This window comes from Perca flavescens, chromosome 20, assembly GCF_004354835.1.
Source record: "Perca flavescens isolate YP-PL-M2 chromosome 20, PFLA_1.0, whole genome shotgun sequence".
NCBI classification, from domain to species: Eukaryota; Metazoa; Chordata; class Actinopteri; order Perciformes; family Percidae; genus Perca; species Perca flavescens.
The window spans coordinates 9,005,235-9,028,769 of NC_041350.1; the positions used below are offsets into that span (position 1 = coordinate 9,005,235).

At 42.1% G+C, this 23,535-nt stretch overlaps 1 protein-coding gene across 1 annotated transcript; it reads right to left on the reverse strand.

Moving 5' to 3' along the window:
* Positions 1 to 87: 87 nt before the first annotated feature.
* Positions 88 to 23,341, reverse strand: mia2 (MIA SH3 domain ER export factor 2). The gene is made up of 28 exons (XM_028565211.1): positions 23,301 to 23,341; positions 22,088 to 22,221; positions 21,307 to 21,393; positions 15,275 to 21,080; positions 14,824 to 15,102; positions 14,428 to 14,528; positions 11,799 to 11,930; positions 11,604 to 11,625; positions 11,211 to 11,299; positions 10,903 to 10,974; positions 10,026 to 10,136; positions 9,800 to 9,871; positions 9,564 to 9,668; positions 8,648 to 8,770; positions 8,138 to 8,326; positions 7,892 to 7,982; positions 7,665 to 7,732; positions 7,497 to 7,567; positions 6,659 to 6,760; positions 6,442 to 6,538; positions 6,161 to 6,228; positions 5,523 to 5,608; positions 5,270 to 5,383; positions 4,453 to 4,584; positions 3,164 to 3,298; positions 2,784 to 2,836; positions 2,250 to 2,427; positions 88 to 2,152 (listed from the first exon to the last, which is right to left on the reverse strand). The coding sequence occupies exons 2-28, from the start codon at positions 22,214 to 22,216 to the stop codon at positions 1,938 to 1,940; spliced, it is 8,727 nt and encodes a 2,908-aa protein (XP_028421012.1). The 5' UTR covers positions 22,217 to 22,221; positions 23,301 to 23,341; the 3' UTR covers positions 88 to 1,937.
* Between the last annotated feature and the right edge of the window lie 194 nt (positions 23,342 to 23,535).

The window sequence follows — 23,535 nt, forward strand, 5'->3', positions numbered from 1 at the left end:
TGATGGTTTACTGTACGTTAAAGTAAAAGTTTTGCCAGACCAAGGGAGTCTCTGTATTTTTAATAAGCAATAACCTTACTAATAAGAATGAAATATTTTGCAGTTTCCATGCCAGCATGCAAAATACCAGGACCCAGGAACTGGCGTACCTAACTAAAATGGAGCCATCATTATCGTTAACATACATACAGTACATGCATTATTAGTTACATACATTAGGGCTTTTCCTGCTTTGACATGTCAAAATGTCTGCTGTTAAAAAGGTCTGTTGTGATTGTAGATGATTGTCTATGAAAGTGATCTTGTCTGCTAATTAGCCATACCATAACAAAACTGCTACGTATTCTAGTATAAAGTAGTTCCTCGTTACCACACACGAAGGTGATGTTATCTATGTAGAAATTGGACAGGAAAAACCAAGTCTATCGTTTGTATTTCCATTGATTACGCTAGGCAACATCTGAATATGCGCTCAGTTGATCTACAAACAACCAAATGATATACAGTGTACACAAGTCTTGTAATTTAAACTTGGAGTCGCAAATTTATTTTCAGAATGTTTTGTTCACCTTTAAATAAAAGTTCTGTAAATGTTTAAAATGACATCACAAGAGCTTGTTCGGGTAGTTTAGGTAGAGATCGTTACATATGAATTGTGCTGTACAATCCTGGTTACAGTAAATTAAACATTTTTCAATTTGTCATTATATATTTACCATATTTAAAACATCATTGCATGTCATGTACAGTATTATAGAAAACACTGATAACTACCCAAATCTGACCTCCAATTATATTCCAATGCTCTGTTACCCCTGGTGGCCGCTGATGAGTTGCACAACAAATTGAACATTAATACATTAGTGAAATATGGAGACATTGACAATTTGACATTGTCTTTATTTATCTATTAATAATCACTTTTATTTTTTACAAAATTTACATGGGTGCGATCTTTCTGGCTCTGAGGGTCTCTTCCAGTCAGTCCATTTAATCACCGCTCTGTGACTGCCACGATGAGTCACAGTTTACTTCGACAAAATACAAGCGGCTACAATAAGCCACTTTTTTTTTCAAGCTTAGGCCATATGCAAGTCACTGTAACATAATCAAAAGCATGATTTACTTGCTGCTGTTTGAAATAATAGCTTTGTTGAGGAAGGCGAAATCCCACAGGGAAGTCAGTGAAATTCAGTTATGCGCTTTAATTATATTTTAAGAAACTCCTTTTACCTCTGAGGGAATATTTAGTGTTTAAGATCATCTCAGTTCATTCACAGACAAAACAAGATCTGAGGTGATCTGATTTAGGTCAACTTCGTAGATGCTGAAGGGCTACGTTTTTAAAACTATGGTGACAATAGCAAGAGTGTTTGGTATAATAAAATATATTGTATTAGACCTTAAAAGATGCATTTCTTCCCTGATAGCCCATGATCATTTAGATTTCTTTCTGTGCCACTGGGATGAAATATTGACTCATGCCATCCGTAAAACACTCTCACATTCTCAGCCACACAGCAAGTACCATTAAAAACCTTTCTGGCATTGTCAAGCAAACAAGAAAATTTGTGTGTGGCACACACACACACACACACACACACACACACACACACAGACACACACACAGACACACACACACTTCACAGGTGATGTAGATGGATGATTGGGCAGAGCGAGAGTACCAGAAGGAAAAAAAAAAAAAAGACAAGTGACCGAGCAGAAGAAAGAGAGAGGATGTTAAAAGAGCAGAAAGACGGGGCCCAAGCAAACAAACGGCAACAAAGTGGGCTAATGAAGGCTGCGCTAACACTCTTCATTAAATACATCCTGGGAAGATGGAAAACCGCAACCTGGCCAACCATCTGTCTACCGCTGAGTTCAACTTTAACCACAAACACGTCATCTCACAGCTCAAGTGGAAAACCTGGTCGGGCTCAAATGGCGTCTTCAGGCGAGGGCGTGTGCTCCTCTGGCGACTGGCTGTGTGGCGGGGAGGGGAAGGACTGCTGAGGAGGGGGAGGACCCATGGAAGGATGTAGGTGGCCGTCGGGCAAAGGGGGCCGCATGGGGGGAGCGTAGTGAGGATGAGGAGGTCCACCTGGAGGGAAACGAGGAGGGAACATCATCCCTGCAGGAGGAGGGGCCCACACTGGAGAAAGAGGAGAAGGAAAGCGAGCATGAGGTTAGAGGACATTTAGAGGTTAACAAGGTATTCCAAAGTTGTGGTGATAGCTGTGACTGCTTACTAGGCATCATGGGAGGGCCCCCAGGTCCCCTAGGAGGGTAAAAGTCAGGAGGTCGTGGTCCATAAGGGGATCTACGGGGAAAGGGACCGTCCATTGGCCCCATCGGGGGTCCAGGTGGGGGTGCGCCCCCCATCCTTGGATCCGTTTCAGGGGGAGTCCTTCGGTCACCAGGACCCGACTGGTGACACACATACGGAAAGGCTACAGAGGCTGGACCACAGATGCTACTCAAACAAAATCACACACACACCTACACACAGAGACGTAGCACAAAATTCTGGGCCCTGTAGAAAATGCATTCTCTATGGGCCCCTCCCGGCATCCACAGCTATTCATTCGAGCATCTTTTTGGGCCCTCCTCACATGAGGGCCCACACACTCAGTCCACACACACCCCAGTCCGACACACACACACACACACACACACACACACACACACACACACACACACACACACACACACACACACACACACACACACACACACACACACACACACACACACACACACACACACACACACACACACATTACCTCTCTGTGTTCCTGTTCACCAGGCCCATGGCTGTTTTCTCTGTATGAGCCATCTGCATTGAAATGAAAGAATAGAAGAAATGAACAATCATAAAGTTGATGGCTTATACATACACATATATATATATATATATATATATATATATATATATATATATATATATATATATATATATATATATATATATACATACATACATACATAGCATTCGAAAACATGTCTAGATATTTTTTTTTAAAGTTTGCATGCTTTTTCATTTCCATTTGTGCATGTTCAAATTCACCTATTTACAGTCCAAAAGCGTTAAAGATAGCAAGACAGTATAGATGAGAACATAATGAAGGGCTGACAAGCAGCTATACAGATGGCAGTGACTCACCCGCCATGTCTGCAGGGTGAGGAGGTAATGGGGGGAGACCCCTAGGATGGAGAGGGCCGGGTGGAGGCAAGAGACCCAGAGCTCCGGGAGGAGGTCTCCTGTACATCGGACCTCCTTGTTCTGGGAACATATAGCCTAAGAGACAGACACACCGAAAATATGTTCAGATTTATCAGTATTATATCAACAGCTCTTTCCGAAGCTGTAAATACGTCAAACACGGCTCTAATCTGTTGTGTTATGTTGATATTTTTTGGAGGTTGCTTTCCCTCTCAGGATCATGTTATAAGTGATCGGACAACACTTTTATCACAGGGCGTCAAGACAACTGTAGTTTCCAGTGTCAAAACTCAAAATGCATTAAACAAAATACACATGCACTGTCAACATGCACTTGGCATGCACATGCACACTATATGATTTGACTGTTGACTTGCCAAACACAGGTGCAACTAATAACCTTAACAATGTATGCAATCCATTTGGTTTATTGTTATAAGCTCCACCTGTGCACTGACTGCTGTAAGTCAACATTTCAGCTGTGAAAGAGACCTTTTGAGTTCCCTAAAGAGTGTGTAGACACCATATACCACAATGCCTTTAGAACAGAGATGAAATATTGGGCCTAACAATATCCAGGTGCACATGGCGCCACACAGAGTCAGAGTTTTTTTTTTTTCCAAATGTATAAATAATGTAATGTAATAATGACCATAATGACCATGTTGAATGGTGAATGACACAACAGAAATCCAGCAGTGCCACATCCAAATGTATCCCCATGAGAGTGGGACATATAATCAGAAACGTTCCTTGCTCTAGTCTGAAGGCTGATTCTCAATCAGATACGCAAGAGCAGGAACAGAACTCAGTTTTCATCTCAGTGTGAGTATTCTCAGCACAGCACTGTTGTTTTTTTAATTTGTATTAAGGCCACCTCTAGTGTTTTTTTTTTTTTTTTTTACAACGTTGGACCACAGTAAAATAAAGACACACAATATAAAATATCATAAACAGCACAACAGCTCCTTTGAACAGTTGTTTAAATTGTATCATGAAGGAGTTTTAACTTTTGAGCACTTACCTCTGCATTGTTTTGTTTCTGTTAAAAATGTCTACATCGGAATCCTCAATATGATATCTCGATATCAGAGGAAGGTCAGGGCTGGTCAGGTTGTGTGAGCGTCACCAGGCCTTCCTAATATTACAGACTGACGACCTGCCAGACGTTACTGATTTACTCTATGTCTTTCTCTTTGTCTCACACACACACACACACACACACACACCTGGGGGTCCTGGTGGGGGGCCCCTACGATCTCTCTCCCATGTTGGAGAGATTGAGCCACTGTCTGAATGAGGACCTCCACTCCGCTCCATCTCTCCTTGGCCACCTGGGGGCTCCACTGGACCCCGAGACACTGTGGAGGAAAGATGGGGGAAAAGGGAGGAAAGGAGAGATAATTGAAGATGTCGATGGGGGGGTGGGGGGGGGAGATGAAAAGGGAAGGGAAGGGAAGAAGCAGAACCCAGGGCCAAAGACAAAATATCACTAAATAAGGCCAGAATGAGTGATTGCGAGACGGACAAATAGAAAGCATCATGTCAGGATGAACTGATGAGATTTAGGACATACAATCACATTCCAGAGTGCTAACAGCATGCCAGCATACAGACCATGCTTAAGCATAGATAGTTGTTCATGCTACAGCCAGCTGGTCATCTCCAACATGCCGCAAGGGCTTATTGTGATGACTTTGTGAGACTGAATTAGCAAATGTTCTATTATGTAAAGTAAGATTGCGATTGATAAGAATGTTTTGTCATTTCAAATCAGCAAAACCTAGCGAAAAATGAAAATGGCTAAAGAATAATAAAACAGGACACGGCTGTGCTTGAGATAACTTGACTGAATTTGCAACTACAACACTAGGAGATATTAGGAGTGTTCTGAAAGTATATAAATAAAAATGAGGAAAACTATATTTAGGTTTGTCGTGGTTTGTGTTTTTTTGTGCACCATTCCAGGGGGTCTTATCCGGTTAGGTGTACAGCTGCAGCTCATCTCTATATATGTGGATTGTGGCTTTCTGTGTGTGTGTATACCTCGTGGAGACAGTCTAGCAGGTGGTCCATCCATTAATGTAGGAGGAGAAAGAAAAGCTCTGGTTTCAGATGCAGGTCGACCCAGAGGAGATGGGCCGTACGGTGACCTTTCAGCTGAAGGGTTAAGGGTACTTTGGTGAGTGCAAAGTCAAGGGAATCTGTGGCCTACTGCTTCCAGGCTGGGGTAGATTAGCCACAAAATATGATGTTAGCTTAATAATGCATGCTTTGGTTTATAAGTGTGTGTGCTAACCTCTGAAAGGCAGTGGTCTAGCCAGGCTGTCCAAGGCGTAGGGATCGTTGTCAAGGGCGTCCAGTTTAAACTGTGTGTCTGTCAGCCTGTAATCAAACAAAAAAAAAAATTTTTTCAAGTGAACATATGACAAATATATTTCCGGACCAGAATATGTAATGTATACAGTATAGAAAAACTGTAATCATACAAATCATAAATTGTATCCAGTTTTAAGCCACATTTTTTAGATCGTTTTTACCTATACGTTTCAACTAGATGTAGGATTTTAATCAGAATCAGAATCAAAAAGGGCTTTATTGCCAAGTACGGTTTTTACACATACAAGGAATTTGTCATGGTGTTGTTGATGCATGACACACATTCATTTAAACAATATAAGTCTAATCATCAGACATGTGGATCTGAAGTTAGTTAGCAAACGTTAACGGCAGCTTGGCTCGCAGCCCCTCCAGGACGTCCTTTGTCCGCTGAATTCTACCCACTGATTTTTAACGTGAAGACAACTCCCGTGATCCAACACTACTTCACGACGTCACCGAACTCCGCCTTTTGTAATGGTTTTGATTGAGAGACCCCACAGTGGCAAGAAATGACATGTTGTGCGTTTAATTGCGGTTCAGTTGCTGTATGCTCACTTCTGTCTGAAGAGGCCGTTCTCTCTCCGGATGTCTGCTAGCTCTCTCTCTGCTGCTCGGGCTGCCAGCTGGAAAATCAAGCCAAGATCAGTAACATAACATGACATGACATGTACATAGATACAGACACAGTCAAGATCAGAGCACTTGAATGCACTGCTAAGATAAGTAATTAATGAATGAATACGTAAGTAATTAATGAATGAATACAGCCCTCATAACATCATGTAATGTAATGTAATAACCCCCATAACCACACCAGCTGAGGTGTTTTTACTAACCCAGTTATTGTGCGCCTTCTTCTCATGTGCCGATATTTGAGTCTGGTAAGACTGTTTGGTTTTCTCCAGCTCCTCCTCCATCTCTCCTGCTCGTTGTCTGAAGAAAAAGGTGACGTACAGGTGAGACTCAAGAGGCATGTGTGGGAGGCTCACAAATGTCCCCTTTCATATTGCATACTATCAACGTGTTTGGTGACACTTTGAGGGCAGCGGCTACCTATAGTTGCTGAGTTCTTCCATGGCCATGGTGATGTTTTTGTCGGCTTTATTTAACTTCTCCTCTTTCTGCACGCGCTCCTTCTCCTCCACTGTCAGCAGCCTGCAAACGCACACGTTCATTAAAATCCTGTACAACAACGATAGCTTTCAACTTCTCGATGCACTTAGTGCCGGCTGCACACTGGATGCGTGGCGTGAGCGTGGCGTTTCTGTTGCGTGTCAGCTGCGTGGCGTTTTCTATGTCTTCGCACACCACAAATGTGTCTGGCGCGGCGCTGCTGCTAGCCTTGTCTGTACATTGTATGTTTCCCATTGATAAACTGCACTCAAACAGTAGTATACTTCATGTTAAACATAAATATATACGGATTTGATTACAGCAAAGACGTCGGCAGTATTGATGGCAAAATAGGCTACAGAATATTTCTTTCTGTATTTACAGGTGCAATATTTGAAAATCGATCATTATTATTATTATTTTTTTTTTATTACATTTATATCTGCATTTATGTAAAAAACCTAGAGACTTTCAAACATAAAAATGTCATTTATTAAATGTATTCGTGTCAAAATGACATCTTTTTGTATTCTATTTTGCCTGGAAACGCTTCCAACACCCTTGCGCGTCGCTTGAAAAATAGGCATCGGTCCTATTCCTAGCATGCACGCCTTTTTCGGCGCGGCTCGAGCGGCGCCTGAGACGTGCGTGTCACGCAGGCAGTGTGCAAGCTCTAACCTGTAAACATGGGAGCCAAAATAAAAACGGACACGCCACGCAGCTGACACGCTCACACCACGCATCCAGTGTGTAGCCGGCCCTATCCTTGAGTCTATACCTGTGTAACTTAAGCTCATTCTCCTGGTACATTTCTGTCATAATCTGGAGTTTCTGTTGTAATCTTTGGACCTGTAAACGTGAAGAAAAGAAATAAATACAAAATCAAATGAATGTGGAATGATAATGTAATAAAATATCACACTAACACATAGTTGAGGGTAGCTACCTGATCTGAGTACTGCTCAGTGTCCGACTGCAGAGATAATTTCTCATTACCCAGCTCCTCAATTCTCACTAGAGCAAAAAAACAAAAACACACACTCAGATGCGGATATGTTTCACAGACTACATACATTACTATATCATTATTATATAACCTTTGACTTGTTTGTTCTTTATTTGACATCTTAATACCAACCTTGGTAAAAACACACCAGTGGACAGTTGACTCACCTTGCAAGTCTTCTTTAGCTTTGACTTCATCATTCAGTTTGGCAAATAATCGGTCTTTGTCTTCATCTACTGATTTGAGGTCTGCATTCAGCTACACACAGATACAAAACGACATATCAGTAGGCATTCAGTAAAGTGTGCAGGGATGTTCAATATGAATGAGTCTGGTTTTTAACTCTCCAGAGAGTTTCGAAACATTTCAGTGTTCATTAACACCGTGTGCTCGTGTCCATTTAAGTCAAATACCTTAGCAGCATAGATAAGTTTCTGGACTTTCTGGAGATGGCCTTGTGTGTCCAAAATGTCTCCTCTTCCATTCTCCTCTCCTCTCCCTGCTGTACCATTGGACGCCTCCTTCCCTTCTCCTTCCCCATCTGCCTCTTCCTCCAGGTCTGAATCCCAAGCTTTCATGCTCAGCAGCCGATCTGTCAAGGACTGGAAACGGACACGTGTTGGGTGTCACACTTATTTCTAACAACCCAAAGTAATAAAACTGAATCCATTAACTTAGGCTGATCTTTTAATCTTTTACATCAGTGTGCAGTACACTCTTCTTCCCTAGTAGTTCTCGAGATATTATTATTATTCAAAAATTCAAAGTATATTATAAATTGACTAGCTACAATATGTATGTATATTCTATATGTATGTTGTTGTAATTGTTGAGCACTCGCTGGAACAAGTATTTCCTTCTGGATTATGAAAGTTCTATCGTGTTTTATCTTAAACTATCATCAATTGCAGAAGCAACCATACCATTATACGCTCATCCTTGTTGGCCACGTCCTGCAGCATCCCCCTGTGGGCGACCTCACACCTGCTCATCTCCGCCTCCAACTCACTTACTCTTTCTGCCCATCCCTCCACCTGCTGCCCCAACTGCAGTGAAAGAGACGGGAAGAGAGGACAAAGACACAAATGATGCCATGAACAGATCAGACTTCCAACAGTTTTGCGTAACGTTAAAAAAAACATGAATCTAGTACAGTATGTGATTGGATGGACTGAATGGAACAAACTGACTAATTAGTACTTTAAAGCTGTCATTTTAACCATGGAAAAGCTAAACCACCTCCCTTGCAACCGTGCACAGTAAAGGCACAGTCACACATACGTGAATGCAGGTGAGTGACCATCGACTGCTGAGGCGATACCGGCTGGTTAGACACAGACATAAAATAAATAAAATCAACATCACACTACAGCCAAGAGGGTTCAACCACACACTGCTTTGCTATTGGTTGAGGATGCGATTTGATGGTCAAAGTTGAACTCCATGCAATACGAAGATGCTAAATGTATGTGATTGTACTTTGTGCTGGAGCTTGTTGCAGGAAACAGTCAGCTGTTACACAAACTGCTGGGCAGTTAAGTGCTTGTGTTTCAGTTTTTTTTACCCTCATAGTATTTTGAAACTTTCTTGTGGCAGCAATAGAGGCAGTGATGGTTACCGTTTACTGTATCGGACTCTCAAACTGCCTCAAAAGTCTGATCGCCAGTTACATGATTAACCACCGCAGCGCACGTTCAGTTGCGTTTTTGTAGTCTGAATCTGTCCCATCTTTTTTGCCACAGGCCGCTACGTTTTTTGCAGCCCCCAGGCACTATCCCCATTTCGCCGGACAGCCTGATCTGTGTGTGTGTGTGTGTGTGTGTGTATACGACATCCTACCTGAGCATTGCTCTCCTGTAGCAGTGTGTTCTCCTCTCCAGCTGTTTCCAGATTCCTCTGTAGTCTGTCACTGTTCATATTGTACACTTTCAGAGTGGTCTGTGCCTAGAGACAAACAGGCAGCAATAATATCATATGAAATGCAGAGGGACAGAGCAGGGGATGAAACCATGATGCAGGAAAGAGGAGAAGACAGGAATGTGAAGGTACAAAGACAAGAGGTTAGGTAATGGTACCTGCTCTTCCTGTAACTGGAGGTCATTGGTTTCTTCTTCAAATGTTTTCATGGTTTCTTCAAGCACTGCAATCTGGAAGGATAACCAAAAAAGAATCCACTACATCAGTATCACAATAATGCAATGGATTCCTATTCCTGATCAAATGTGATTCTTAAATAACAATTGTAGATGTTACAGTTGGTGCGGTGTGTTTGTGTGTGTGTGTGTGTGTGTGTGTTCCTACCCTCTTTTCTTGCTCTATCCTGTGTTCTCTCTGTTGGTCCAGTTGATCCTTTAGCTGTTCAAGATCCCTATCAAGCTCCCTTTTGGCATGTTCCAACTGTGTGGCTTTAACCTGGAGGAGCAAGAAAACAAGATGTGTTCAAGTGAGAGCAAAGGAGTGAGAGAGTGCGTAGTGAACGTGAAGAGTCAGATCACAGCGTCAAAATGTGATACATCCTTATTCCAAATTTGGTGACGCGGTTCAACTGTTTTTCCTTTTTACCGTAATAGGGGCTATAAGCGATATTTCTATAATAACGATGTAACGGACGACAATATGCAAGATGTGACTGCCAGATGTGTTAAAAAGCAACTGTTTGCTAACAAGTTTGTTAGTCCGGCATTGCCAGACCTATCTCCACAGTGCTGTGTCAGCGCTACAGTAAGCCCCGTTATCCACTGTGCACGTCTCTGCTGTGTTCCGGCTGCGTTCCGTTTTGTTCCGTCCTCCAACACATGCCATACCACACCGGGAGCGTCTCAGAAGCGGAGCGGTCTTGCTGCCCTACTCGCAGATTATATCGTCTCTACGAGGGATTTGTGATGTCTGTTATATTTTTTCCACTTCCAAGATGAATCTCTCATCGTCAGTGGTGTTGTAGAGGAGACATCAACAATATTGGGGGGTGTCTTTTTGGTAAACTGACTGGATGCTCTCGCTGTTTTCACTTCCTGCCCGGCTGTGACTAATGTTGAGTGTTATATATTTTTAGTGAGCGGTTTTCTATGACCATTTCAACTTATGTGAAATGTCTTTGAGTATCCTGAAAAACACTCTATATGTGAAACATTTTATTATTATTAATCTCCCTTTAATTATTTTTTTTCCTCTGCTTTACCTCAAGATGTTCTGTCTTTTGAGTTTGGGCCAAGACACCACTGTCCCTCAGTGAGCTCTCCAGGTCATCATACTGCAAATGAATGACATGACAAAATGCATTTCATCAGCATTGAAACTTATATTCAAAAAAGTCTGCAATGACTTTGCAATGAGAGAGTTTCTGCCTTTTGATCGCGCCTCATACAACATGCGCAAGACTCTGCATCTTCTAATATACATATGAATTTGACCTCAGTGGAAAACACCCAGTGTTGTGTGTCAGACAGGCTCTGCCTCTAGTCAGTCAGCATTGGCACCAGTACCAACCTCTTGTTGACATTTGCTGAGAGTCTCAAGGACTTTACACTTCTCATCCAGTAGCTGCGCAACATGCTCAGCCATCCGCCGCTCTTTAACTGAAATCAGTGAATACAAAGCATATAAAAACATTGAAATTATTTTTCAGTTTTTTTCTAATAAAACACACACACACACACACATATACATATACATATACATATATATATATATATATATATATATATATATATATATATATATATATATATATATATATATATATATATATATATATATATACATACACAATATATATAATATATACAGTGGCCAGAGAAAGAGGTTAAATTGGCAGTGATTAGTTGAATTCCTGTGAAGTCATAATAATGTGATATTAAGGAGTAAGTAGTGAGAACTTACCTCGATACATTCTGCTTTTGAACTGTGAAGAAATAAAAAGAAAACAATGATGAACAAGTAGCAAAGGGATTACTCAGTTGATAGGGAACAAGTGTGGTCTCATTGTTTCTACCAACAGTACCACAACAAATTCATATATTGTACCATTTCAAATCTTTGCGATGTTGATGTGTATGTACGTGGCTGTGTACTCACAGAGCTATAACATCTACAGGTAAACAACAGCATTGTCACCAGCCCCACCACACTGGTGATGATGACTGGTTCCCATGGCACCCCATACAGGTCTGGCCCGGGTCTGATGTCATCAGGCAGTGTCGATACAACCTGAAAGAAGAGGAAAGCTCAGTTTATTTTAGGAGTTGGGTTTAATAGGCATCTTTAAAAAGAGATGTGTGATTGTACGTCTGGGAACAACATTTGATTCACTCCATTTTAACTTAGTGGATTGTACACAATGGAATACTTATTGTGGACATAAGGATCAGCTTCTTAGTGCTGCAGGACTGCCCTGCAAACTAGTTCTAATCACTTGCGGTCAATGCAGTTAAACATTAGAGATGGTTTCATGCAGCATGGCAGTCAGAGACCCACAAAACAGCTGTTGCTTAAGTAAATAGGGTTATGCTTTTTCCTTAACATTTATAAAAAGGAGCCAAACAACTGGCTTATTTCATCTTTAAGTAATTCTAATGTTCTTACAACTGACCACAGAATGTATTAGTTGGTATTGCAAGTAGTTAGCCTTGACTACTCAGCCTTAAAGGTTTACTACACAGCTGTAGTAGCTAGATAGCAGTAACGTAGCTATTTGTTTGCTACAGGGAAAATAACAAAAACAACTCTGCCATATTTTACCTAAAAGATAAGAAACAGCGACACGTGATCAGACATACTAACTCTAGGCTACTATCAATTAGCTAGGTTAGTATTACTAGATAACGTTAATCCATCAACACACATGTAAAAAAAAAAAAAGCGACTTAAAATTTCAACGCAGTCTTGACAGCTGGTAACAGCCCTGGCGCGACACACATGCAGTCAGACGTGAGCTGTACAAATCCAAACGTGTATTCAGCAATAATACCGAGTTGTTTTCGATGGTTTGACCATCCGTTTTACGTTATGCCAGCAGTGTCGGCTAACGTTAGTTAGAAAATGCTAATGAAACCTGCCACATAACGTACATCCTTCACTTTCTCCACGGCGATACTGTAGTAAGCCTCTGCCGTCGCCTGAAAGTCGACCGCTTTGCTGGCCGACTGGTCGCTTGCCGTATGTTCCGCCATTTCCGAATTATCTCATTTGGTTATTACTTTAGTGATATATGTAATTTAAAAGCTGACATAAGGAACAGAAAGCTGAGCCATCAACCGGGCTAGCGGCGATTTCACATCCTGTACACAACACTGACGCTCAAGAGTGGACCACGTCACATTGCACGTCTTAGGGGTGGGGGAGATATTGGATTCTCTCTTCAAACTCCTCATCTAGATTCAACTAGAGAGGCATTGCATTAAACTATGTTACTACGTAAATTAAAATATATTTGAAAAATTAATTAATACAAATACATCGATTTGAGGCACTGACGAGCTCATGTAGATATTATTAGACCCCCGCCACTGTAAATGGTTCACTCGCAACGTCACCAATTGTAAAATGCCACACTGGCACATCGGAGCACTTTTAAAGTAACACCAAAAATAACAGGTGTCGGTAAACTGAATGGAGAATTCTCAATGTCGTCTTTGATAACATCCCCAATAACTAGCATAATCATTTCTTAACACATCATGTTTTTTTTTTACACAAAAGCCGTCTTTCTCAAGCAGTTTACTACTGTGTCACCTGTGTTACGTTACGGCTGCAAGGGCTGCAGGGTAATAAAGCTGGTCTTAGTAGGACATAGGTGAAGACTTGACTCGGTCACCAAATGTTTCGAAAGGTACTCACCGACATGGCCTCATTTTCGTCCATTTGAAACTAGAGTATCATTACCCCTCTCAAAACATTTGAAAAAGTTTGCCTTCAGGTCAGGTGGGTGGGTTACCAGCTGGCTGAACGTTTGTAATAGACCCAGCAGCACTAAGGAATGTGAGTGATGATGACGGAGCCAACCAGCTCGACAGCTGAGACGTCGAGACAGAGCTAAATGTCAGGTCAACATGTCACAAGTCCAGTGTCTTAAAGAACCAGACCTCGCAGTTTGTGGTTCGTTGACACTTTTAAAGTACAGCTGTATGGACCTCTGAAGGTGTGCCAGAGGGGCCAAAATCAGAATGATCAAAACTATACATAAGATAAATTACCTGACAAAACTGAGTAAGGCAACATTTCAAACAAAATGCACACTGCTTTAACCTTAGTCACAATGTCTCTTAAACAATACTGCCAAGCAATGAAAAAATAATAAAAAACATTGTTAAAAAACATTTTACATTTGACCCTCTTCACCTAAGAAAAAGTGGTTGTTTTAGACTGTTTAAGAAAAGTGCTCCAATTATTTTCTGTTGGGATTTAATTCCTTATGTTATTAAATGAACCTGAAAGATGATGATCTAAATGTGTCGTAGCTGTGTAGTTGGATGTCGAATCACAAACAAATTGCACTAATTGCTTCAACCATTACGTGATCATTTTACCTATATTCGGATTTCCTGGTTTTCAATCTGCAGATGCATGTTTATGTTGATTTTAAAAAGTTTTTTTTTTCTGTTACATGCTTGTGTTGTGAAGCAACAGATTGCAGCACTATGCCTAAGACAAATTTCCCCTTGGGGACAATAAAGTGTATTCTATTCTCTTTTATTCTACAGCTTACCTGTTCAGTAAGCCATATGAGGAGCTCTGTCACTGCACAAACATGAGTAGTTGAATCGTCAGCGATCTGATGAACAAAGTCCAGAATTTGATTTATTACCCCTGGAATTAGAGTCACAAACAGAATGGAATTAAAAATGTAAGCTTTCCACCTTTGTCACAATGATATATTATTAGAAATCAACCCAATGTTTTTTATCTTTAATGTATAATATACTAGTGTAAAACAAAAACTGCCAAGTAATGTTTTGTTCATGTCATAATGTTCCAGGTTGTGTGTATTGCAGGAATGAGGATGCAGCAGGCCGAGTAGACCTCCTTCTCAAATATTACTGCTTAATATCTTTGAATCATCTTTTAATCCTTCTTGATTAAGGGATACTTGAGTCATCCATACCTTCCAGGGACTGTGGTGATCCTGTCTGAATGTGAGGACGGGACTCAGGGGACACTCTCTCTCCTCCACTTCTTTTTCCCTTCTCTTCTTTTGTCTGAACCTCAGTCACCCTCTCTTTTCCTGTGCCTCCGCTCAATCGTCCGTCTTTCTCTTCATCCAGCCCCATCCATTCATCTCTTGGGATGTGGTTATCCAGGCTCACAGAAGGATCTTCCTCGGTGGCCGTTTCCTTATCTTTACTGTGAGTCAAACAGGATTCACCAACACAGCTGGCCTCGGCTGCATTGAACAGGGAAACACATGCACTCTGATTGGCATCACTGCAAGTCAAACCCATACTAAAATTACAATATCAAAGTAACTTAAAGCATCACTAATATCAGCCATGATATCTGAGGCCATGAAGACATTAAAATACTCGGATGGTTTGTGTTACCGTTGTCTGATTCACCTGTGTTGAAAGTCTCTCTCACTCTCGCCAACAGCATTTCTAGCTTCTGAAGTGCGATGAGCGTTGTGGTCTTTCCTTTGTCCTCCTGTGGTGCATCCGTGAGCCTCACGCTAGGAGCGACCAGCGTCTCCCTGTGATAACGCAGAAGTCTTTCTATATCCAACAATATCGATTCGTCATTGTCGGGGTCATCGGTCGTGGTTTCTGAGCTTCCTAAAACGTAATCCAAAAACTGCAGCTTGTGTCGTCCAAAGAGCTCCATCATAATAGTCGTCTCGTCCGCGCTCATGTAGATGAGAAGGTTCTTGTAATGTTTGGTGAGGGTTTTTGTTTGGATGGGGCTTTCTGTGGGATGAGAACGGGTCTGCGTCGGGGGAGGAGATGACGCCTGGGTCTCTGTAAAGAGAGGCTGCAGCTGCTGTTGTGACAAGGTGATGGGAGAGTCTGTGTGCAAATCTTGCACGTAAACCTGACTCGAACCAGGGGTTGAATCCCGTTCTTGTTCGGGAGGGAGAGAGGCTTGTGCCTCGGATGTCTCACCTGTGTTAGAATCCAAACTTGGGGCAGATTCTGAGGATTCCGTAGTTTCGGTGACAGGCGTTTGGCTAAAAAAGCTAAAGGCGTTTTCGAAAAGGCCGAATGCTCCTCCACTTCCAGTCTCTGCTGCTCCTTTATTAAGACCGTCAGACAGATGTGAAGAACCGGATGCATGTTGAGGAGCAGTTTGTTCACATGTCACGGCCTGGCTTTCAACAGGGTCACTGGACGAAACGGAAACCTCCATACCGTCCTCTGTCCTGAATACAGTACCACCTGTACTCAGATCTCTGCCCTCATTCACCCTTACATCATCATGCTTCACGCTGATCTCCCTCTCTTCCCTGTCAGTGTCCTCCACCGTGTCTATCACATAATCAGAGTGTATTTGCTCAGTTTCCTTCTCAGTGGAAATCCCTTTGCTGCTGGTTTCAGTGTCTTCAGACTTAGTTTTATCTCCCTGACGGAGCACACTGTCGTCAGAACGCTCAGTGTTGTCTGCCTCACTGGAATATAATTGATCATCTTCTTTGTTCTCAGCTGTCTGACTAAGGGAAAGTTGATTAGGAAGGATGTTTCGGCCACTCTCCCCTGAATGTAGCAGATCATTGTTTTTCTGCTCAACCTGCTCTTCTCTCCCCTCATCGGCCTTAGCAACATCATCTTTTTTTTCTTCATCCTCATCTCTCTCCGTGTCGTCAGCTGGTACCATCTGACTCACTCCTGTCCTATCTGCTAATATTTGATCATTGTCTGCCACTGGGTTTTGCTTTCCTGTCTCCTTTGTCCCCTCATCTATTGAGCTCAACGTATTTGCAGAATCTTTTCCATCTTTGACCCCCACAAATGTGTCTCCACTAGCTTGAGGACAAAGCTCATTTGAACATTTAAGGCTCCCTTCTTTCCCTTTGTTCTTCCTCTCCCCCTCCAAATTCTCCGTCTCCTGCTTTTCCTTAACCTCCTCCTGTTTCTTGTTTTCCCCCTCTCTCTTCTCTTCGTCCATCTGTGGGTTTTCGGCCTGTCTCTTTTGAGTCTTTGTGGGCATTTCGGAGAACACAGAGCTGTTGCTCTCTGACTCTGGGCTTTCAGTGGCTTTCTGAGTGTGAGATAAAGAAGGGATGCTGTTTTCCATTAATACCTCCAAATGAGACTGTACTTGCTTTTCTTCACCCTCTTTCTTCTCTTGTTCCTTTACTCTCTCAACCTCCTTTAACTCTTCCCTTTTCTCCTGCTGCTTCTCCTTTTCTTTGAACTCTTCCTGCTTCTTCCCCTCCTTTATCTCCACCTTCTTCTCCTCTTCATTTAACTCTTTTTCCTCCCCCTGCTTTCCCTCTTCCTTTAACTCTTCCTCCTCCTGGTTGTCCTCTTCTTTTATCTCCTCCACCTTCTCCTGTTTCTTCTTTTCTTTTAACTTGTCCGCCTCCTGTTTCCCCTCTTCCTTTATCTCCTTCACTTCTTGCTGTTTTCCCCCTTTCTTTATCTCTTTTACTTCCTGTTTCCCCTCTTCCTTTAACTTTTCTATCTCCTCCTGTTTCCCCTCTTCCTTTGTCTCCTTTACTTCCTGTTTACCCTCTTCCTTTATCTTCTTCACGTCCTGCTGTTCCTCCTCTTCCTTTAACTCTTCTATCTCCTCCTGTTTCCCCTCTTCCTTTATCTCCTTTACTTCCTGTTTCCCCTCTTCCTTTATCTCCTTCACTTCTTGCTGTTTCTCCTCTTTCTTTAACTCTTCTATCCCCCCCAGCTTTTCCTCTTCTTTTGTCTCCTTCACTTCTTGCTGTTTCCCCTCTTCCTTTATTTCCTTTACTTCCTGTTTCTCCTCTTCCTTTATCTTCTTCATGTCCTGCTGTTTCTCCTCATCCTTTATCTGCTTTACTTCCTGTTTCCCCTCTTCCTTTAACTTTTCTATCTCCTCCTGTTTCCCCTCTTCCTTTGTCTCCTTTACTTCCTGTTTCCCCTCTTCCTTTGTCTCCTTTACTTCCTGTTTACCCTCTTCCTTTATCTTCTTCACGTCCTGCTGTTTCCCCTCTTCCTTTATCTCCTTCACTTCTTGCTGTTTCTCCTCTTTCTTTAACTCTTCTATCTCCTCCTGTTTCCCCTTTTCCTTTATCTCCTTTACTTCCTGTTTCCCCTCTTCCTTTATCTCCTTCACTTCTTGCTGTTTCCCCTCTTCCTTTATCTCCTTCACTTCTTGCTGTTTCTCCTCTTTCTTTAACTCTTCTATCCCCCCCAGCTTTTCCTCTTCTTTTGTCTCCTTCACTTCTTGCTGTTTCCCCTCTTCCTTTATTTCCTTTACTTCCTGTTTCTCCTCTTCCTTTATCTTCTTCATGTCCTGCTGTTTCTCCTCATCCTTTATCTGCTTTACTTCCTGTTTCCCCTCTTCCTTTAACTCTTCTATCTCCTCCTGTTTCCACTCTTCCTTTATCTCCTTTACTTCTTGTTTCCCCTCTTCCTTTATCTCCTTCCCTTCTTGCTGTTTTCCCTCTTCCTTTATCTCCTTCACTTCTTGCTGTTTCCCCTCTTCCTTTATCTCCTTCTCTTCTTGCTGTTTCCCCTCTTCCTTTATCTCCTTCACTTCTTGCTGTTTCCCCTCTTCCTTTATCTCCTTCACTTCTTGCTGTTTCCCCTCTTCCTTTATCTCCTTCCCTTCTTGCTGTTTTCCCTCTTCCTTTATCTCCTTCCCTTCTTGCTGTTTTCCATCTTCCTTTATCTCCTTTACTTCCTGTTTCCCCTCTTCCTTTAACTTTTTTATCTCCTCCTGTTTAACCTCTTCCTTTACCTCCTTTACTTCCTGTTTCCCCTCTTCCTTTAACTTTTCTATCTCCTGTTTCCCCTCTTCCTTTATCTCCTTTACTTCCTGTTTCCCCTCTTCCTTTACTTCTTGTTTCCCCTCTTCCTTTAACTTTTCTATCTCCTCCTGTTTCACCCCTTCCTTTGTCTCCTTCACTTCTTGCTGTTTCCCCTCTTCCTTTATCTCTTTTACTTCCAGTTTCCCCTCTTCCTTTATCTCCTTCACTTCCCTCTGTTTCTCCTCTTTCTTTAACTCTCCTATCCCCCCCAGCTTTTCCTCTTCCTTTGACTCCTCCACTTCCTCTGTCTCAGTCTCTGTTTCAGAGCCTATAGCTGACTTGAGACCACTTTCATTCAATATGTATTTCTGAAACTCTGTTGTCTCCGTTTGAACTGGCTGGAGGTTGTTTTCACCGTCTCTCTCAGTTTCTTCTACAGTCTCCTTTAGCTCGTGTGCATCACCGTCACTTTGTGTGTGTCCCTGTTGCATATCTGGAGACACAGAGTCCTGGTCTGCATTGTCTTCCATCTGTCTTGTGCTCTCACTAGTGGAAAATGTTCTTCTGTCCTCCTCTGAGGCATTGTCATACATAGTTTCAGTACTTCTATTAGTAGAATGAGCTGAACCAAACTCCTGAGAGATGCCCACCTCTCCTAACTCACCCTGATGTGTCTCTATTGCTGTGTTATTGTCATTCATAGCTAGTGAATCGAAATGATCAACGGTCATTTCTACACTGTGAGCCGGTAAAGTGTTATCCTCATCGGAGGTAGGTTCATTTCTCTCCCTGGCTGTGCCTGGTGATAAGAAAGAAGGCTGACTCTTTCCACTGCTTTCTCCCGCTCCGCCGCTGACCCGACTTTCTTCTGCTGAGTCATCAGTCTGAGTCGTGGAAACTTCCCGGTGGAGTACATCTGTTTCTGTATTATTCCCTTCACCTTCATGACCATCACTACCAGCGCCAGGAACAGACGTATCGGTGGATCCTTCTGTGTTGTCGATCTGATTTGGGATCTCGGGCCCTTCCCCAACCACGTCCTCTGTGTTTTCCTTCTCATCCTCGCCTACAGATTGTCCAATGGAGTTTATATTTAAATCCACAAAACTCAAGTCAGGCCCTGAATTGATGTCAGATTGGGTCAAAAAACCCTGATCAGTGCCGCTTGCAGTTTTACTTTCTTCTTCTCCTGGCTCTCTGTTATTATCCCCACCCTCATTAGCTATCGATTTGGGCATCTGATGATCTTTACCCTGCATACTCTCCATGGTCTGAGGAGAAATATCTTTCTCATCTACCTTGGATGCTGCATCTTTAGGTAGGACACTATCCTTGCTGCTGTCTGAAGTACCTATATCGTTATTATTACTGTCAGCGTTGACTCTGATCTCTGATGGGGCATTTTGATCCTTTGGAGTTTCTCCCACCTTTGATTCATTGCTAGTTTCTTGGGGTTGTAATTGACTAGTATTCACATTCTCTGAGCCAGTTGGTTGTTCTAAGGTTTTGTCCTCTTCTGTCTCCTTAAAATCGCTTCCTGTACCCTCATCAACTTCACCCTTGTCTTTCCCGAAGCCTAAAATGTCCTTGATCCCTATATCCAACCAAGAACCAGACGCTGGCTGTTCTACCTTCTCCTGGATTGTCTCCTTGGCCTCTATTTCAGGTGTTGTCTCATGCCCTGACTCCTGATTGGTCAGGCCAAACCCCAGCGTGCTTGACAGCCTGTTACCTAGCCAACCCAATGTCCCCATCTCTTTCTTCTCCTCTTCATGTAATTGGCTGCCTTCTAGGTCCAGAGACATCCTTCTACTCCTGAATGTCTCCGCTGGTTCTTCATCATCTTCTCGTTCTTCTGTTTGCTCTTCTTTTGCCGGATGATCTGTTTTTTTCTCTCCTCCATAGCCAAGCCACCCAGTCATGGTTGAAGTGAAAGAATCAGCAGTTTCTCCGTCTTCTTCCACAATATTCACGACATCATCAGGTTTTCCTTCTCCTCCAAACCCCAGCCACCCTGTCACTGAAGAAGCGACAGAAGCTTCGGCCTGCATCTCTTTTCTCTCATCTTTATTCTCTCCTTCAGCCAAATTGCCAGCTTCTTCCTCTTTAGCCAGACCTAACCATCCTGTCACGGAAGAACCGAGCCAGGAAGAGGGGGCAGACCCACCTTGTTCGTTCAGAGGCGCAGGAGTCTCCCGTGCTTCCTCGTGAATCCCGACAGCAGCATCCCTAGCGTTTTTGTTTTCCGCCTCTTCTGTCGACGTGCCGTCAGCGTCCTGTGCTGGAACTGGAGACTCTGTAGAGGGATCTTCAGACGTTGAAGGGCTTTCAGCATTTGTGGCGACGGTGTGTGGAGTGGTTTGAGTGATTTCTGACTCCTGGTTCTGGATTTTGGGATTGTCATCATCCTTATCATCATCACTGTCCAGATGACTGGAGTCAATTGGATAACCAAACTCATCCATACAGAAGAAATCAGATTTCTGAATGAAGAGAGGGAATGAGGGCACATCAAGATTAAGGAATTGCTTTTGTACAGATTCAGCAACTACTACTACTACTAATTTAGGAGTAAATATTATACCAGATACCAGTTTACTAACTGTTTATTATATTGCTTTACAATCAACTGCTGTACTTATTATAAAAGAGTATGTTTTGTTCAAAGCTGCTAATCTGAAGAGCTACTGAAATCAAAGTCTTTTTTACCTGTGTTTCCACTACTTTCTCCACAGCAGCATAAACCTGATCCTCTTGCACGGCATCCTTTGGGAAATAGCCAAACTGTTTGTCAATCTGAAATCAAAAGGAAGCAGAACAGCCGTCACAGATCTGTAAAGCCACTGCAGCATTGTGAAAGAATGGAAGGAAGGAGCGTTGTGTATTTAGGTGTACATTTGTTTCAATTATTCCACAGTAGTAAAAGAAAAAGGTACATTTCATATTGATTTAGTCTTTGCTCAAGGCAAAAGCCACTCAAAGTAGCTGAGTTTGGAGCATTAATCAAATCCCCAAGGTTAAAAAATCACAAGTAATGATATAGCGTGGGCCATTATTTGAACAAAATAATGTTCATCTTAATAAATAAATAAATGTTGCCTCTGAAAAGCAGAGTAGTTCATATACAGTGAATAAATAAAGTGATTACCAAAATAAAAGACACAGGTAGTAGTGATGTTGGGTCAGCACATTATTATCTCAATCATTCTGTCATTCTGTGTTAATACACAACTATATCATTATATTTAAATGAACTGGAGTGCTCTCAGACATTTGTGTTTATTAGGTACAGTGTTACCATGACTTAGCCAATCAGTGCTGATAACCTAAACCATCTGTATTATAATTTTGACTAATCTCTTCAACCAAGAACCTGATCTGAGGGTTTGAATTGAGTAGTTTTTTCATTACATTCTGCTTTAAAGAGAGAGAGAGAGAGAGAGAGAGAGAGAGAGAGAGAGAGAGAGGAAGATGAAGATATCAGACTCACACTGCCTGCCCAGAGGTCTTCCCTCTTTCCTGACAGTTTGTGGTAAACAAAGATGGTGTCTCCCTTTCTGAAGCTCAGGAAACGGCAGTCCTTACCACGGTGGTCCCTGATGGCCTGCACTCTGCTCATCAGGCCTACACACACACACATACACACACACACACACACACACACAATATAGTATGAATGAAAACAGGAGGGGAAAAAAAACTGATCATCATAAAGAAAGCTTAGAAAACAGCCGTACTAAATTATATCAGCTACAATCTAAATGTAGGCCTATATCATAAATTAGGACAATATATTTGTGGTTTAAAACTTACTTTCACACTCAGGATCTCCACAAAGCTTGTAGTCAGACAACAATCCCAGATTTAAGTGAGGTAAAATTACAAAAACTATGCCTGTACTCCACAGGATTGTGTAAACCCGTGACACAGCCATTCTTGTTGTTTTAACAGGAGTGTATCAAGAGAAAATGTCCATAAGTAGGCCTAATTTCAAAAAGAACTCCAGCCAGTTGTGCTGGCAAGTGGACATTGCCTCTAAGCTGTTGCTTGTCATGAAGCCTCAATGGTAAATGAGCGAGCTGAGATAAGATATAAGGCTACTGTGAGGATAATCATTAACATCCAAGAGCTGCTTGCAATAGGCTACATTAACTAGGCCTATCTGGTCACTGGTCAAAGGTTTTTATTTCATTTTATTTTATTGTAGTTCAATATTAGAGACGAGTTGCTACAATTTACATTTACACATTTCACGGGAATCAACCATAGACAGTATATAAACAAACATGGCAACACATCATTGTTTTGGCAGGCCACATCTTTGACGTTTTGCGGACTTCAGCCTTTATCGAAAAAGATGGCAACATGTGTAGCGTTCATCACCGTGACAACCAACGCCGTCGCAGAAAGACAACGTCATCACTCCGCGTTTCTAATCAAGATGGCGAACTAGTTAGCTATGTCCAAGCAAGGGGGTAGGTAGCTTCATTATGTCTATGGGTAGCTTCGCTTCAGAACGCGAACCTCCGATGGCGCCATTTTGTTGCTACAAAGCGATCACCTCTTGTTAGCATTACACTGACCGCCATTTTTTTTTACGTCACTTGACTGCGAATAACTTTACATCTGAAGCGTTTAAAGACTCTTATTTGTCCATTGTTTATTTCTAAAGAAACACGACAATGTATAAAAGGCTCCATTACCTTGTACCTCACGTTATAGCTCCGTAGCAGACGTTTTTGTAAAAATAAGCTAACGATTGTGTCATAACCAAGTGACTTACTGTCGCACAGTAGAGGAATTACCGTATAGTACAGGAGAAGCTCGCAGGCAGTTTCGACTTACATTAGCTGTTTAGGTTTAATTACTAATGTTAACTAGCATGTTAGTTAGTAATAACTAGCCTGTGCTTATGTTATCTCCTTACATATACCTACG